This window comes from Poromitra crassiceps (genome assembly GCF_964638095.1).
Source record: "Poromitra crassiceps genome assembly, chromosome: 13".
Taxonomy (NCBI): domain Eukaryota; kingdom Metazoa; phylum Chordata; class Actinopteri; order Beryciformes; family Melamphaidae; genus Poromitra; species Poromitra crassiceps.
In genome coordinates, this window is record NC_139644.1 from 47142795 (window position 1) to 47157211 (window position 14417).

At 44.2% G+C, this 14417-nt stretch overlaps 2 protein-coding genes across 2 annotated transcripts in view; both read left to right on the forward strand.

The window, feature by feature from the left end:
- LOC310787272 (mamu class II histocompatibility antigen, DR alpha chain-like) overlaps nucleotides 1–5555 on the forward strand; it is a 7724-nt gene extending 2169 nt beyond the window's left edge. Inside the window, exons 3-4 of the mRNA XM_083648646.1 lie at nucleotides 1400–1681; nucleotides 4734–5555. Coding sequence (XP_083504772.1) covers nucleotides 1400–1681; nucleotides 4734–4855 — 404 coding nt within the window. The 3' untranslated portion in view covers nucleotides 4856–5555. The remainder of the gene's footprint in view (nucleotides 1–1399; nucleotides 1682–4733) is intronic.
- A 2417-nt stretch (nucleotides 5556–7972) lies between these two features.
- On the forward strand, nucleotides 7973–13968 carry LOC310787270 (boLa class II histocompatibility antigen, DQB*0101 beta chain-like). Its single transcript, XM_083648644.1, has 7 exons — nucleotides 7973–8056; nucleotides 8401–8670; nucleotides 10143–10356; nucleotides 10542–10609; nucleotides 11802–11915; nucleotides 12094–12120; nucleotides 12209–13968. The coding sequence occupies exons 1-6, from the start codon at nucleotides 8002–8004 to the stop codon at nucleotides 12117–12119; spliced, it is 747 nt and encodes a 248-aa protein (XP_083504770.1). The 5' UTR covers nucleotides 7973–8001; the 3' UTR covers nucleotide 12120; nucleotides 12209–13968.
- The last annotated feature ends 449 nt before the right edge of the window (nucleotides 13969–14417 follow it).

Consider the following 14417-nt stretch of genomic DNA (forward strand, 5'->3'; position numbering starts at 1 on the left):
GCCTATCCTTATAAGAAGCCTCATAATGATCAGACTATAACCGTGGCTGAAACTAGACACAAGAAAAGCTTTTACTTCTTGGCCAACTTGTGCATAGGAAGAACAAAAAAAGTGTCACAAGGTTGTACAAAGAATCAATCGCAACACACAATATAATTGGATAAAACACAACACACAACATGGCACACACCATAGTAAAATATAAACCATAGCAGCTTCATGGAACCCACCCACCCCATGGCCCTTGTCACCCCGTGACAGAAGCATGGGAAAATATGCCTGCAAATAAATGAGGCTTACCCACTTCTGTGCGGAACCACCGATGTGTGAGAAGCGCTGGTATTCTTTGCAGTCTCAGACAAGGGCAGAGATTGCAGAATTCAAGCGACAGGTAATAGGACATTAGGCCAATTCTCTTCAACTACGCTATCGACCACAATATTTTATTCTCTATTATTCAATTTATTTGAGATGAGATGAGATATACTTTATTGTCCCGAGGGAAATTTGTCTTGGGCAAAGTGCAATAGTTCACATAAGCGTTTTAAAACAGATACAGACGACACATATTAGCAGCGTTTGTACATTCAATTGAAGCAACAGTCACTCACACTGTAGGTATAGCTGACCTAGAGTCAGCATAGTAGGGAGCAAATTCAATAAATTAGAAAATAAATACAAATAGAAGCATATTCATCATGAGTACTAATCACAGGTCACACCAAGTAACAATACAATAATACATCGTAGGACCGGAATATAAGTGCACAATCACCATATGGTAATAAAAGTATCACAGTTAAGAGCAATGCAGATGTACAATAACCATCATAAAAGTCTAACTCCACTAAGTGCTATGAGCAATGTGATGATTGTTCAGTAGACCTATAGAAGTGGGCAGAAAAGAAAACTTAAACCTGTTGGTTTAAGCCAAAGGTTTAAGCCAATACAAAAATGAACATACAGTAAATGTATACACAGCCTAACTGAACCTTGCAAATAATCGCATATTGTATTAACATGTACATCCTTTACTAGCTCTAATATGATCATAATACCCTCACGATTAAGGCCATACCTTTTTAAAAGCTCAGCATCATTAAAGGTTTCGAAAATGTTGACCAAATTATGAAACGGATTGCTGGCAGCAGCCATTTTAGGATTGTTTGTGATTTGTGCTTAGTGACTTAGGAGTCCTCTTGGCTACTTCTAACTTTTCACAGATTTAGGAGCTAAAACGCTTTGTGAAATAGACTATTCTTAGACCAAAAATGTAGAAGTCCTCAAATTAGGACTGACACGCCCATTATTTTGAAGAGTTAGGAGCTACTTTTAGCCTTAAGATGTTTTGTGAATACAGGCCCTGATGTTCAGATGTTTACATTGTGTTGTTGTGTAGAGCCCCCTCACAGCTCCATCTACACCAGAGATGATGTGGAGCTCGGAGTAGAGAACCATCTCATCTGCCATGTGACTGGGTTCTACCCCGCTCCCGTCAAGGTCTACTGGACCAGGAACGACCAGAACGTGACCGAAGGAACCAGACTCAACATCCCCTACCCCAACAGCGACGGCACCTTCAAGCAGGTCTCCAGGCTGAGCTTCATCCCACAGGTTGGAGACACCTACAGCTGTACTGTGGAGCACCAAGCCTTGAGCCGGCCGCTGACCCGATTCTGGGGTGACAGACCTTTATCTGTTAGCTAACACCAACCAAAACTACAGTTAGCTCACAACAACCAAAACTACAGTTAGCTCACACCAACCAAAACTACAGCTCACAACAACCAAAACTACAGTTAGCTAACCTCAACCAAAACTACACTTAGCTAACACAACCAAAACTACAGTTAGCTAACACCAACCCAAACTACAGCTTACACCAACCAAAACTACAGTTAGCTCACACAACCAAAACTACAGTTAGCTAACACCAACCCAAACTACAGCTTACACCAACCAAAACTACAGTTAGCTCACACCAACCCAAACTACAGTTAGCTCACACCAATCAAAACGAAAGATGTAAAGTAGCCTAATCTGTAGTTTTATAAAATCAGCGAGGCCCTCTCTTGGGCTTCGTTTATTGGATGCAATCCTTCACATGAGTGTATTAACTGAAGACTTTTCTCATAGACGCCATATGCGATATGGCCACGCCCCTTCCCTTATGTGCCTGGCGTTCTGCTCCTAATGAGGAATTCTTCGCCTAGTGGAGCAGTGAGCCTCAAGCCAAGAGAGGGCCTCGCTGATTTCATAAAACTAGAGATTACTTTAAATCTTTCGTTTTATTTCAAATCAGCCTCAGCCCTCTCTTGGGCTTCGTCTATTGGATAATGGTGAAGCCTGATGGGTCCGCGCTCACTACGACACTCAATGCAGGGCCACCATCAGCTCATATTATCCAGGGGCAAACATGACCATATGAAATGAGGCTGGGGAGGCCACACCTTCACCTGAGAAGGGTGACCAGGTCAGCCTGCACGCATGTGTATGATGTTCCTGGAGTGAGACAGTCTACACTCCCCCACCCTGCAGGGAACGGGCCCCCGAGGTGGTAGCAGGTAGCACACAGATAAGAAAGCTCCTAGCAGACGCAGCCCACAGAGTCTATGCACGTAAGGCTTGCATGAACCAGTACTAATTATTGTGTGGATATTCCTTCCTATCCCTGTATTGCTTCTAAGGGAGGGACTGCTCCCCAGGTGAACATAATACACAATGTGGTCTGGTGTACATACATGTACAATACATGGTGTCTGACCGTTGGAGGCCAGGTGGGATGCCACCAGCTCCTCGAGGGGGGGCATCGCGGAGAACGCGAGCTTCTCCTCGCCCTCGACCGCCGACCACGGAGCCATGCCCACGCATAGCGGCTTGGCCTCCTGAGGCTTTTCCCATCCCGCCTGCACCACGCGGACCACGTCCAAACAGACGGGCATTCGGCGTTTCGGGCGGGGTGCCTGGCGTGCCTGAAAAAAAGCACCCCTGCAGTACTGATGCAGGGGGCTGGGGTGGTTCAGCCCAGGCGATGCCCAGCTTCGCCGCGGCCCTCGACATCACCCCGTGGAACTGCTTTTGGTAGGGCTCGTTAAAGCTAATTTCTGAGCGAGCCCCCTCTGCAGCAGTGGTGACGGTGGCACCGTCCCAATCCTCCCCATTGGACATCTCCCCTTGGGGGGTGTGCTCCTGGGGGGTATCGACCAAGGGGTCATAGGGCTGGAGCCCACCCTGCTCCAACATCGGATGCATGGGCTCATCGCCCCAACTAAAATCCTGCTGCTCAGACTGGTCCTGGAGACCCTGAGCAGCAGGTGCTTCAACCCTGACCGGGCGGTCGGACCCTGTGGACGCACACCCCTCGGGGGGCGCACCGCTGGGCGGCAACTCCGCCAGGTTAAAGCCAGCACAGACGCTGCAAAACTCTGCTTTCAGCAGCGCCTGTGCAGCGTGCTCGTGCCCTAGGCAGAACACACAGCTATCGTGCCGATCGTAATCGGCCAGCATAGCCCTGCACACCTCGCAGCCCTTGGCTGTCCCTCCCTTCTCCATGGCAGCCGCCTGGCTCATTGCACGAGTTGTAGAAGCTAACTCGTAGCAAGCACTCGCAGGCTGTACCCGGTTTAGCGGAGGTTTTACCGTATGAAGCTATGCAGTAAGCCGCCCTGAGGCTAGCAAACCTGCGCGTGCAACGGTAAAAGGGTAGCAGAAGTGCTAACGCACAATATGGTCAGATGCTAGCCGCACAGGTGCGAGTTAGCTATCTAGCTAAAACTTGAGAGCACAGCTCTTGAGCTACTACTCTCTCTAACGTTACTCCAGCCGGAGTGAACGTAAGCGCGCTACACGGCGGTAGCCCACGCCTAATATGCTAGCACACAAAGGAAGATACTGTTTGCACGGATGCAAGCTAGCTATCTATTCACGACTGAGAGCGGCACCCTCGGGTTACACTCCCAGACGAACGTCACACCCTCCGGGGAGAACGCAGCCAGCTACACGGCGGTAGCCTATTGTAATGTGCTAATACAAGATAGATGCTATCGGCACGGATGCAAGCTAGCTATCTATTCAATAACTGAGAGCGGCAACCACTCGAGTTAGCTCTCAGAATGCCCTTTCTCTATCTTCACCCCAGCCGGGGTGGACGAAGCAAGCTACACGGCGGTAGCAACAGGTGTTAACCACACAATAAGGCAAGATCCTCTTAGCTTATGATGAGCTTGTCCGTCGCCGCTGGTGAAGAGATGCAGGATCGGGTCCCCGAAGCCTGAAGAATCTCGTCCACACAAACCTTCTTAAGGTGGGCAAATAAGACGGAATTAGCCTAGCTTAAGAGCGCAAACTATGAGTTAACACGGAGCTTCAAAAACACGTCCTCCAGCGAGCTGGAAGAACGAAGGAGTGGCTTCCCTTGGTGTGGTCGGGCGTGACGTAGTCACGTGGGTAAGGAATGAGGGTGGCCGCCTCAGCCCCAGGGGGTACCACGCCACCTGTTGGTGGGTGGTTGGTTTTATATAAAGATCATTTTTGGAGCAAAAATAACATTCTTCCAGTGGCTGCGTGCGCAGCGGAGATGGCACTAGAGTGAGAGCTTGAGTTCGAAACAAAGTAAAACTACAGTTAGCTAACCCCAACCAAAACCACAGTTAGCTAACACCTGGCTTTAACCAAAAGTGCAGTTAACTGTGTTCATGTGTGTTCCTGTGTGTTGATGTGTGGTTCCTCCTCAGGTGTGGAGCAGGAGCAGCTGGGGATCGGACCTGCAGTGTTTTGTGGACTGGGTCTGACCGTGGCTCTGCTGGGCGTGGCCACAGGAACCTTCTTCCTCATCAAAGGAAATGAATGCAACTGATCAGACTGAAGGAGCTGCTTTCTGTCTCCTGCTTTAAACTGCTTCTCTCTGCTCTGCTGTGTGGATCTACTGAGAGGGAGGAGCCAATGCTCACGTTAGCTTTCACACAAGCAAATCCATTCAACTTTATGTACGCTATATTCTTTTAAGTGATGGATATTTACATTTTCACTGTTTAACATTGAAATAATGGCCTAGTGTTGTGGCATTTGGCTAAAGAATACTTAATAGTCAATCACTGCATTTATTATGTATAAATTTGTTGTTAAAGAATCTGTTTAAAATAGACCCTTTTCATAGCAGCCATTTTGAGATGAAGCAGGGTATGTAACCAATGTGGGCCCTGGCACCTAAATGGAATGGAGCCAGAATGTCCAATAAAGGCGAAATGCCCCAAAAAATTAAAAAAACGTTTTTGTTTGCGGATGTTTTATAGTCAGGGCATTTTATCAGATATTTGGCCAATCTGTGAAGAAATTCCTTACCAAAAAATGTCTTCACCAATGTGTTTGTAAAGGTGTCTCTTAACACATACTGTATGATAAAGGTTGAAATTCAACTCCCATAGGAAAACCTGTCACAGCTGATGAAAGTTTGGTTACCCAGAACCTTGTGGGAAAATTGAAAATGATTAATTCTGCCTGAAACAGCTTCTGAGGGGTTTTTCATGATGCTGAATCAGCATGTTTAGCAACAAAACCACTTCAGGAGAAAACGGCCACGCCCACCTTTCCCACTCATCATAAATACATGTTTTGTGTAAAAAGAATACATGATGGAAATCATCTTTTCACTGGTTTGGCCTACAATGCTGCACACTACATGGTTTCTTGGACTTTCTGGGTCGAGGAATTCAGACTGTATGTTGTTTTGATTATTTAACCTATTTTTGACCTTCAAATCCAAGATGGCTGCCGATTTTCAGCTCCGAAAGGTGAATTTTTCAAAGTTGTCATAGAGCCTTCATATTAAAGGAGAATTTCGGTTTTTTACACCACGGTCCTCATTTCCAGCTTAAAATATTATGTTTTACTCACCCAAATACCTTTGGTTTCATTCGGATCCCCACAGAAGATCTGTCGCACTGAGTAGGCTACACTCCTCAAACAGCCTATAATTGGAGCATACGGGGTAAGCTCCATGCGCTCTGTAAATAACACTATTTCAGTCACGCCGCGCTCCATATCCTTATTATATGATACATAAATACACGTGAGGCTGTTTGTACGCCTCCGGGCTGTTCAGGTCTCCTCATACGGGGTCTGTGATATATAGTATAGATATAATTCATCATTAGTCAATCACTAGTTAATCATAGTTAATGAGTAGGTAGTCATTAGTTAATGATTAGTAAGTTCCTGAGTAGAGTAGTTAATCATTACTTAATGATTACTAAATGTCAGCTCGTGAATAGAGTCGTTTTGGTGGTTCATGAGAAACAAACGGTAACACTTTACCTGGTGCACAAATATGCATTAATTGATGCTAAACTCATGAGTTAATGTATGTTATGTATGTATGAGTTAATCTATTCATATAGAATTACGTAAGGGTTAATGCACGACGAGGTGTCCATTATCACTTTTTAAGGGACGATGCGAGAAGCGTGAACCGGCCCGAGGCGCCAGCCGAGGACCGGTTGCTTCCGCGAAGTCCCTTAAAAAGTGATAATGGACACCTCGAAGTGCATTAACCCGCTTATACCATGGTCACTTGCCAACAAAACAAGACCATTCATTTATATTTTCATGTGTTTTGCAATCAAAATTTAGTTTTTATAACCTTGGAGATGATTTAAGAAACGCAGAGAAAATAGTCCCCTCGCTCAGACCGCAACATGGGACATGATGCTACACGTGTTCAGAGGGCAGTTTTGTTACAGTCGGGATTCTGCCTCCATTTCGGCTCGCCCCCGCAGGGCGCAGCTCGCCCCCGCAGGGCGCAGCTCGCCCCCGCTCAGCTTGCAGAGGCACTCGCGTCACTTAATGGCTCAGAGCCGGCTTCTGTCAGGGGAGGGAAATCTCCAAAACGAAAATCAAAATTGTAAATAAGAGTTAGGCTACAGATCTTGTTACCCTCTAGTTACAGTCTAAATTCACTCCTTGTACCCCGTAGTTATACTATAACTACAGTGTGATACCCCGTAATTAGCCTAAAGTTACAGATCTTGTTACCCTCAGTTACATGCTTATTTGCAGGCTGTATTCTAAAGTGTTACCATCAATGTTTATCATTAGCACACATTTCTATTAACGTTAACCTACTGCCTGCCTGCCTGCCTGCCTATCTGTCTTGTAAGATCACTGTAGATCTATAATAGGCTATGGATCTATGTAACCGAGTTGAATCAGCACGGATTCCTTGTGAGTCCCGAGTGGTAGTGAGTGGATTGGTTAAACTCACTCCCCAGGTATAAAGGCATGTTAACCAGCTCCGCCAAGGGAGCTAGCTCTCTTGGTGTTGCGGTTAACATGTTGGACTCCTAGGCCGAGGGTCGGCAGTTCGAATCCACCCCTGGACAAGCCCTTAACATGGGTTGCTGCAAGTACCACCTACACAACGCCGTTACATTGGTGCCGTGACCCGGATGTCCAGTGGGTGTGGAGTTTAAGGGGGTGAGTGTAACCGAGTTGAATCAGCACGGATTCCTCGTGAGTCCCGAGTGGTAGTGAGTGGATTGGTTAAACTCACTCCCCAGGTATAAAGGCATGTTAACCAGCTCCGCCAAGGGAGCTAGCTCTCTAGGTGTTGCGGTTAACATGTTGGACTCCTAGGCCGAGGGTCGGCAGTTCGAATCCACCCCTGGACAAGCCCTTAACATGGGTTGCTGCAAGTACCACCTACACAACGCCGTTACATCTATAATACAGTTGATACTGTAGATATTTGTACATCCATAATAACTGGCTGTTGAGATAGATATTTTGTTGGAGGTCAGATAGATTATAGATAGCCTATAACTATATAATAAGTATCACAGGGTGGATGTATATGATGCTTTCTGGGTCTGCCAGCAGCCTTTAGGCTGGACTGTCTGCCTGGCAACAGCTGATGCAGGTCATGTGACCAGTGTGTGGCTCCTACATTGGTTTTTGTAGCAGGACTCAGTTGGAGTGTGTCAGACTTAGTGAACTCAGCAGAGGAACATGGCTTCATCTGTTCTGCTCTTCTCCCTCTTCTTCATCAGTCTGTCTGGAGCAGGTAGGATCAATACATCAATACCTAATCAATAACTAGCTGATAGATGATACTGTTCATCAGTCTGTATGGAGCAGGTAGGATCAATACATCAATACCTAATCCATAATTAGCTGATAGGTAATAGCCTACTGTTTAGTTTGAATGGAAATTAATCATATTCATGTTGATAATTATATGGTAATTCGTGTTTTTACTGCTTAAATTCAGTTTAAATTAAGTTTTATTTTCATACGTAGGCTATAGCCTACAGTCTGTGTGCTGTCATCCCGTTTCCTTCTATGAAATACATTATATTTATATCTGTGAAACTTAACATTGATTTGGTTTTTGTCATTGATCTCCAGATGGATTTGAGCATTATACGATGCAAAGTTGTGTGTTCAACTCCACTGAGCTGAAGGACATAGAGTACATAGTATCTTACCATTACAACATGGTCGAGAACATCAGGTTCAGCAGCAGGGAGGGGAAATGGGTTGGCTACACTGAGTATGGTGTGAAGAACGCAGAGTACTTTAACAAACGTTCAGACCTGCCGGTCTGGAAGGCTCAGCAGGAGGCCTACTGCAAACCCAACGTTCAGACTGACTACCAAAATGATCTGACTAAGACAGGTGAGCTGCTGTTCTCTACATCAACACCATGAAATAAACCTCAATATAAACACATCTCTGATTAAAATAATGACGACAGAACTCAGTCTTTGAATTTAATTTCAACGGTTAGGCCTACCAAAATAACTTTATTCAAGTTCACTATTAGCTATAATCCTAAAATAAAAAGAAGATATGCTTTCAGTTTACTTTTTATAGGCTACGCGCACACACACACACACACACACACACACACACACACACACGCACGCACGCACGCACGCACGCGGCGCGAACGCACGCACGCACGCACGCACGCACGCACGCACGCACGCACACACACACACACACACACACACACACACACACACACACACACACACACGGCAAGAACAGCCGATTCAACGTTCCTTTACTTATCGTTTCCAGAGCCCATCAAGTAGCCGGTCCTCGTCATCTCGACACACAACACAACACAACACAACACAACACAACACAACACAACACAACACAACACAACACAACACAACACAACATCCACAAGCCTCTGAAGACAATGAATTCAGTTGGAAATAGATTTGAGTGTTTACTGAATTGATTATGAATTAAGTTTATTTTCATACAGTCTCTAGATGAACTAAGCGACTTCTATGTGTGTTTGCTGTCAACCTGTTTCCTTCTATGACATATTTATTGATCTATCGATATTGATCAGTCAAATAATTCCATGGAAAAATATTATTCAGCAGATTGTTGATAAAGCCTATTTTTATACGTTTCTCAGTAGGCTATGTCTAGGCTATATGAAATATGACTTCACTTTAAAGAGAAACTTAAACTATCATTACAGGAAAATGACTATGAAAATGAATATCGTTAAAGTTTGATGTCCATAAACTCTGAACCAGACTGAGCTCGGGACGCCATCTTGTGGCAAGAAACTGATACTGCATTGATGTGTTTATGTGAGTGGGATGCACCATTTATGCTGCTCAGCCCATTGGGCTTACAAGCCAGGGTGGTCACATGACAAATCATAATATACAGTTCTATAAATGCAAAAGGACATTTCAACTAAAATATTTCCATAACAGAAATGTCCAATTGTATCAGACACAATGTTCTCTGCCTTAGTTGCCATGGATTTTCTATAAATCCTAGAGTTTATTATAGTTAACCATTGAATCATATAATTTATTATACATTAACCATTGAATCTTAAAGTGTATTATATTAACCTTTTGAATCATAGTTTATTATATTAACCATTGAATCATAGAGTTTATAATATTAACAAATGAATCATAGAGATTTGAAAATGTTGAGAAACCAGGTCAGGACACAGTTTCAGGTCATCACAGATCCACTTCCTGCTGACTCTAACAGGTCTTTTCTTCCTTCTGAAAAGTTCATGTTTTCATTAAAGACAAAACCAAGATATTTTCCAACAACTTTCATCCCTGCAACTACTTACTGTAACACTGTGCCTACAGTTGAACCCTATGTGAGGCTGACCTCAGTGGCTCCCTCTGGTCGGAAGCACACAGACATGCTGGTGTGCAGCATCTACAACTTCTACCCAAAACAACTCCGTGTGACCTGGCTGAGAAATGACCAAGAAGTCACCTCTGATGTCTCTTCCACTGATGAAATGGAGGACGGGGACTGGTACTACCAGTTCCACTCCCACCTGGAGTACACACCCAGGTGAGTCCCCCTGGGTTAGACACCCAGGTGAGTTCAGATCCACCTGGAGTACACACCCAGGTGTGTCTAGATCAGTCCAGTCCTAAATGTGACACTAAACCAGCATGTGTGTGTGTGTGTGTGTGTGTGTGTGTGTGTGCGTGTGTGTGTGTGTGTGTGTGTGTGCGTGTGTGTGTGTTGAACAGGTCTGGAGAGAAGATCTCCTGCATGGTGGAGCACGCCAGCCTGATGGAGCCTGTGATCCACGACTGGGGTAACTACCTGTTTGTCTGTCTGTCTGTCTGTCTGTCTGTCTGTCTGTCTGTCTGTCTGTCTGTCTCTCTACCTGTCTGTCTGTCTCTCTACCTGTCTGTCTGTCTGTCTGTCTGCCTGCCTCAACTCAACCAACACTGTTTCATTATCCTATTTAACTCCTTATTTTGTCGATTTCAGTCTTTGCACATTCATTATTTTTCCTCCTTTGATATTCTTCTTTAGTTCCTCCATACCCACACTCACTGGCAGCCCTGTGATCACTCCTTTACATCCACCACTCTGAGCACCCACCCTCCCTGTACTCACCACCTTATGCTTTCCTATATCTTTTAGCTTGAGTGCTATATCCACTTGTCCTGTGTCCACACATCTCACCAACAAGTTTCCATCACTAAGGACCTTTGCATACATGATCTTCCCTATCTTACTTGACCGTGCTGCTGTTAGCACAAACGGGCTAATTGTCTTCATGTTTTCTTGATCCTTTTTATTAAACCTTATTACTACAAAAACCTCCCAGTTCTCTCTTTCTAATCTTGCCCATCTTCTTCACTCTCAGAAAGAGAGCTATCACCAACCTCACTCCTAAGTCTTTTAAGACTATTCCTCCCTTGATTGCCTCGATTCCCACCATTCTGTCCCCTCTCTTCCTCCTTATTCTCTTCATCACAATCCATACCTCCCCAACTGCCTATGTTTCATCTACTCACAGAACAGACTCGTGCTCAACCACCTTCATTCCATCATCTTTGTCTCGATCAATAACTAGATTTGAAATTAGCTCTCTTCCTCCTGCAGACTTGTCCACCTTCTTATCCATCAGCTCTCTACTTTGTGGGGAAACTACATCCTTCATCTGGTGCACATAGTTGCTCCATGCCAACGTCTCCGGCATCTTGACTTCTTCTTCTTCCCCATCTCCCCGGGGAGTCTGCAAATCAATTCTGTAGAATGACAGGGCACAAATACTATCCACCGAACAGGCCACCTCATCATCAGAGCCCCCCGTTCACCATCATCGATGTTTCAAGTTGTCCTTGTGGGCTTTGTCTCCTGCAACCCTCCTGTCTGTCTGTCTGTTGGTCTGACTGACTACCTGTCTCTCTGTCTGTCCCTCTGTCTGTTGACATGCCTCTCTGTCTGTCTGTCCCTCTGTCCCTCTGTCTGTTGACATGTCTCTCTCTCAACAGATCCGTCAATGCCCGAGTCTGAGAGAAACAAGATGGCCATTGGAGCCTCAGGACTGGTTTTGGGTCTGATCTTACCTCTGGCTGGATTCATCTACTACAGGAAGAAGTGCCAAGGTCAGTCTACTAGACCAGTTCAGACTAATTCAGACCAGTTTAGACCAGTTCAGATACATTCAGACCAGTTGGCTACCTTTACAGAACAATAACATAATATTGAGTATATAACAGCAGTGTCTTCTTCTCTTGTGTTTATATGATAACATCCCTTTCTTCTTCTCTTGTGTTAAATCAGGTCGGGTTCTGGTTCCCACTAACTGAGGTAGGAATCCTAAACATGTCCCTGTAGTCGGTTTGTCTCCTGGAAGGAAAAGTCAGCTGGAATTCAACCTGCTTTCTTGTGTTTTCAGTGCTGCCACCTGCTGGAGAGGAGGAACTGCTGTTTCTGCTTCAAGCCTTGTGTGATACGCTGCTCATGTGCTGTGACTCAGGGGTGTTTCTAGTGTCTGAAGACATTGGGGGCTTAGCCCAGCCCTCTCTAAGGAGAGGAGTGGGAGGGGGATGGGGAGGGGCTAATTCTTCAACAGGTAATTACACAATTTTCGAGCATTTTGGGATGAATACAGAAAAACTAGATCAGTGGTTCTCAAAGTGGGGTCTGGGGACCACCAGGCGGCCTTCAGAGCGTTCCAGGCGGTCCCCATAGAAAATTCATGAATTGTTCAACTTCAGCATTAGCCTTGATTGACAAACAGACAAGGAATCTATAAAGAAGGAAAAGACATCACTCATCACCGTGTTGTAATTTTGCAATCTGTGGAAGCATTTCTCAAAACACAGATACTGTATGATGGTTTATAGTGGGACTTTCCATGCCTGCCACATTCACTTCAATACAACTGTCCCCAAAGTCTAGCCCCAATGCAAAATGTGAAAGCTGTGATGAGAGTGATGTCTCTTCCTTCTATATATTTTACTTGCACATCACAGAGAGGAAGCAAATTGCTGGATTTCTGATACTATATACAACTAAATCATATGGTACCAGTCAAAAGCTTGAACACACCTTCCCATTCACTTAAATGAGACTGTGTATCCAAACTAGTATATCGTGTTGTTTTTGAGGACATGCAGATGAATAGACGACTGCTTTTCTATGAAAACTAAAATGAAAAAACTAAAAATCTGGGGCTATTCATAAAACGTTCGGGGCTATAGCCCTTAATGCCCAGGCCTAACGACGCCCATGTGTGATGTACAGCACATGTACATATCAAAGTGCAGATTGTAAGCTTTCTAATGAAATCTGAATATATGTTTTAGTGGTGGGACTCGATTAAAAAAAAATCTAATTAATTAGAGGCTTTGCAATTCATCGCAATGAATCGCATTTTAATCGCATATCAATATTTGACACAAGAAGCAAAATTGTTCAACTCAAATGGATTTTGTTACACGAGTGAATCAAAGAATAGACAATACATAATGCTGTATTTGTACTTGTCAGACATGGACTTACTCATCTTGGCTCTGAACCCTGTCATCTGGTCGAGTGTGGGTTGGCGACTCTACTCGCTCGTACTAGGACTAACGTTAGCATGATCAGCGGCTACGTTAACGTTAGCTCTGGCTTCCACGCTAGCTGCAACATGTTTAGCATTGAGGTGATACCGGAGGCTTAAATCTAAACTTCCCCCGGGCCAAGCAACCCCTTCTCATCTGCTTCTTCCATGTTTGTCGTTAGCCTAGCACACTTCCCACATGTGGAGTTTTGTTGTCTGACGTCACTCAATGCACGTTGTGCATCGGTATGTTCGGTATGCTTGGAATTCGTCCACTGAGAAACGTTCCGTGGTCTCTGGAGTGCAAAATGAAGTGCGATTAAAATGTGTTAATTTTTTTAACGTGCTATTTTTTCTGTAATTAATTAATCGAAGTTAACGCGTTAAAGTCCCAGCCCTACTATGTTTATTTGAATGTTCGTACTCCTAAAAGCAACATTCCGAGAAAATCGCCCTGAATATATATCTGTTTTGGGAGTAATTGGAAATCGACTCATTCTGTCGTTTCAGTATGAGGACGTGTTGGTTAGGAGCCTTAGGTTTTGTGAGTGTTAGATTCTTATATTTCTACTGGAGTGAGATGTCTTTTGCTACAATAAAAGCTTTGGAAAAAAACTCTGTCACTGTTATTTCAGCGTCTTTGTTTGTGTTTTCACAAATATGTCAGCCTCACATTAATGATCCATGGGAAAAGTCTCACTCATCGTTATTTGATTGTATATTTGTTATATGTCCACCAAAACATTACCATTCAGTTCATGATGAACATTATTCGGATCATAATTAATTTAATTAGATTTTTCTTATGTGAGCCATATCATCATATATCAATATCAGGGTGGGGGAAGGGGTGATATTGATTTCAACGAACATCCAGTCCTGGAGTAATCAATAAGAAAAGACGCATCACATAAGATCATCACTAAAGATGATCTTATTTTATTTAATTTTAATAAATGCTAGTCACGTGCATTTCATGCATTGGACGATAATGTAGGATATTATTTGTTAAAACCAAGAGCTGAATGCTTGACTGTGTTTTGCTTATTGATTTTAT

Coding starts and splice junctions, on each gene's coding strand:
- LOC310787270 (XM_083648644.1), top strand. CDS start 8,002: ATGGCTTCATCTGTTCTGCTCTTCTCCCTCTTCTTCATCAGTCTGTCT. Junction 10,357..10,541: donor CACCTGGAGTACACACCCAG/GTGAGTCCCCCT, acceptor TGTGTTGAACAG/GTCTGGAGAGAAGATCTCCT. Junction 11,916..12,093: donor CTACAGGAAGAAGTGCCAAG/GTCAGTCTACTA, acceptor GTGTTAAATCAG/GTCGGGTTCTGGTTCCCACT.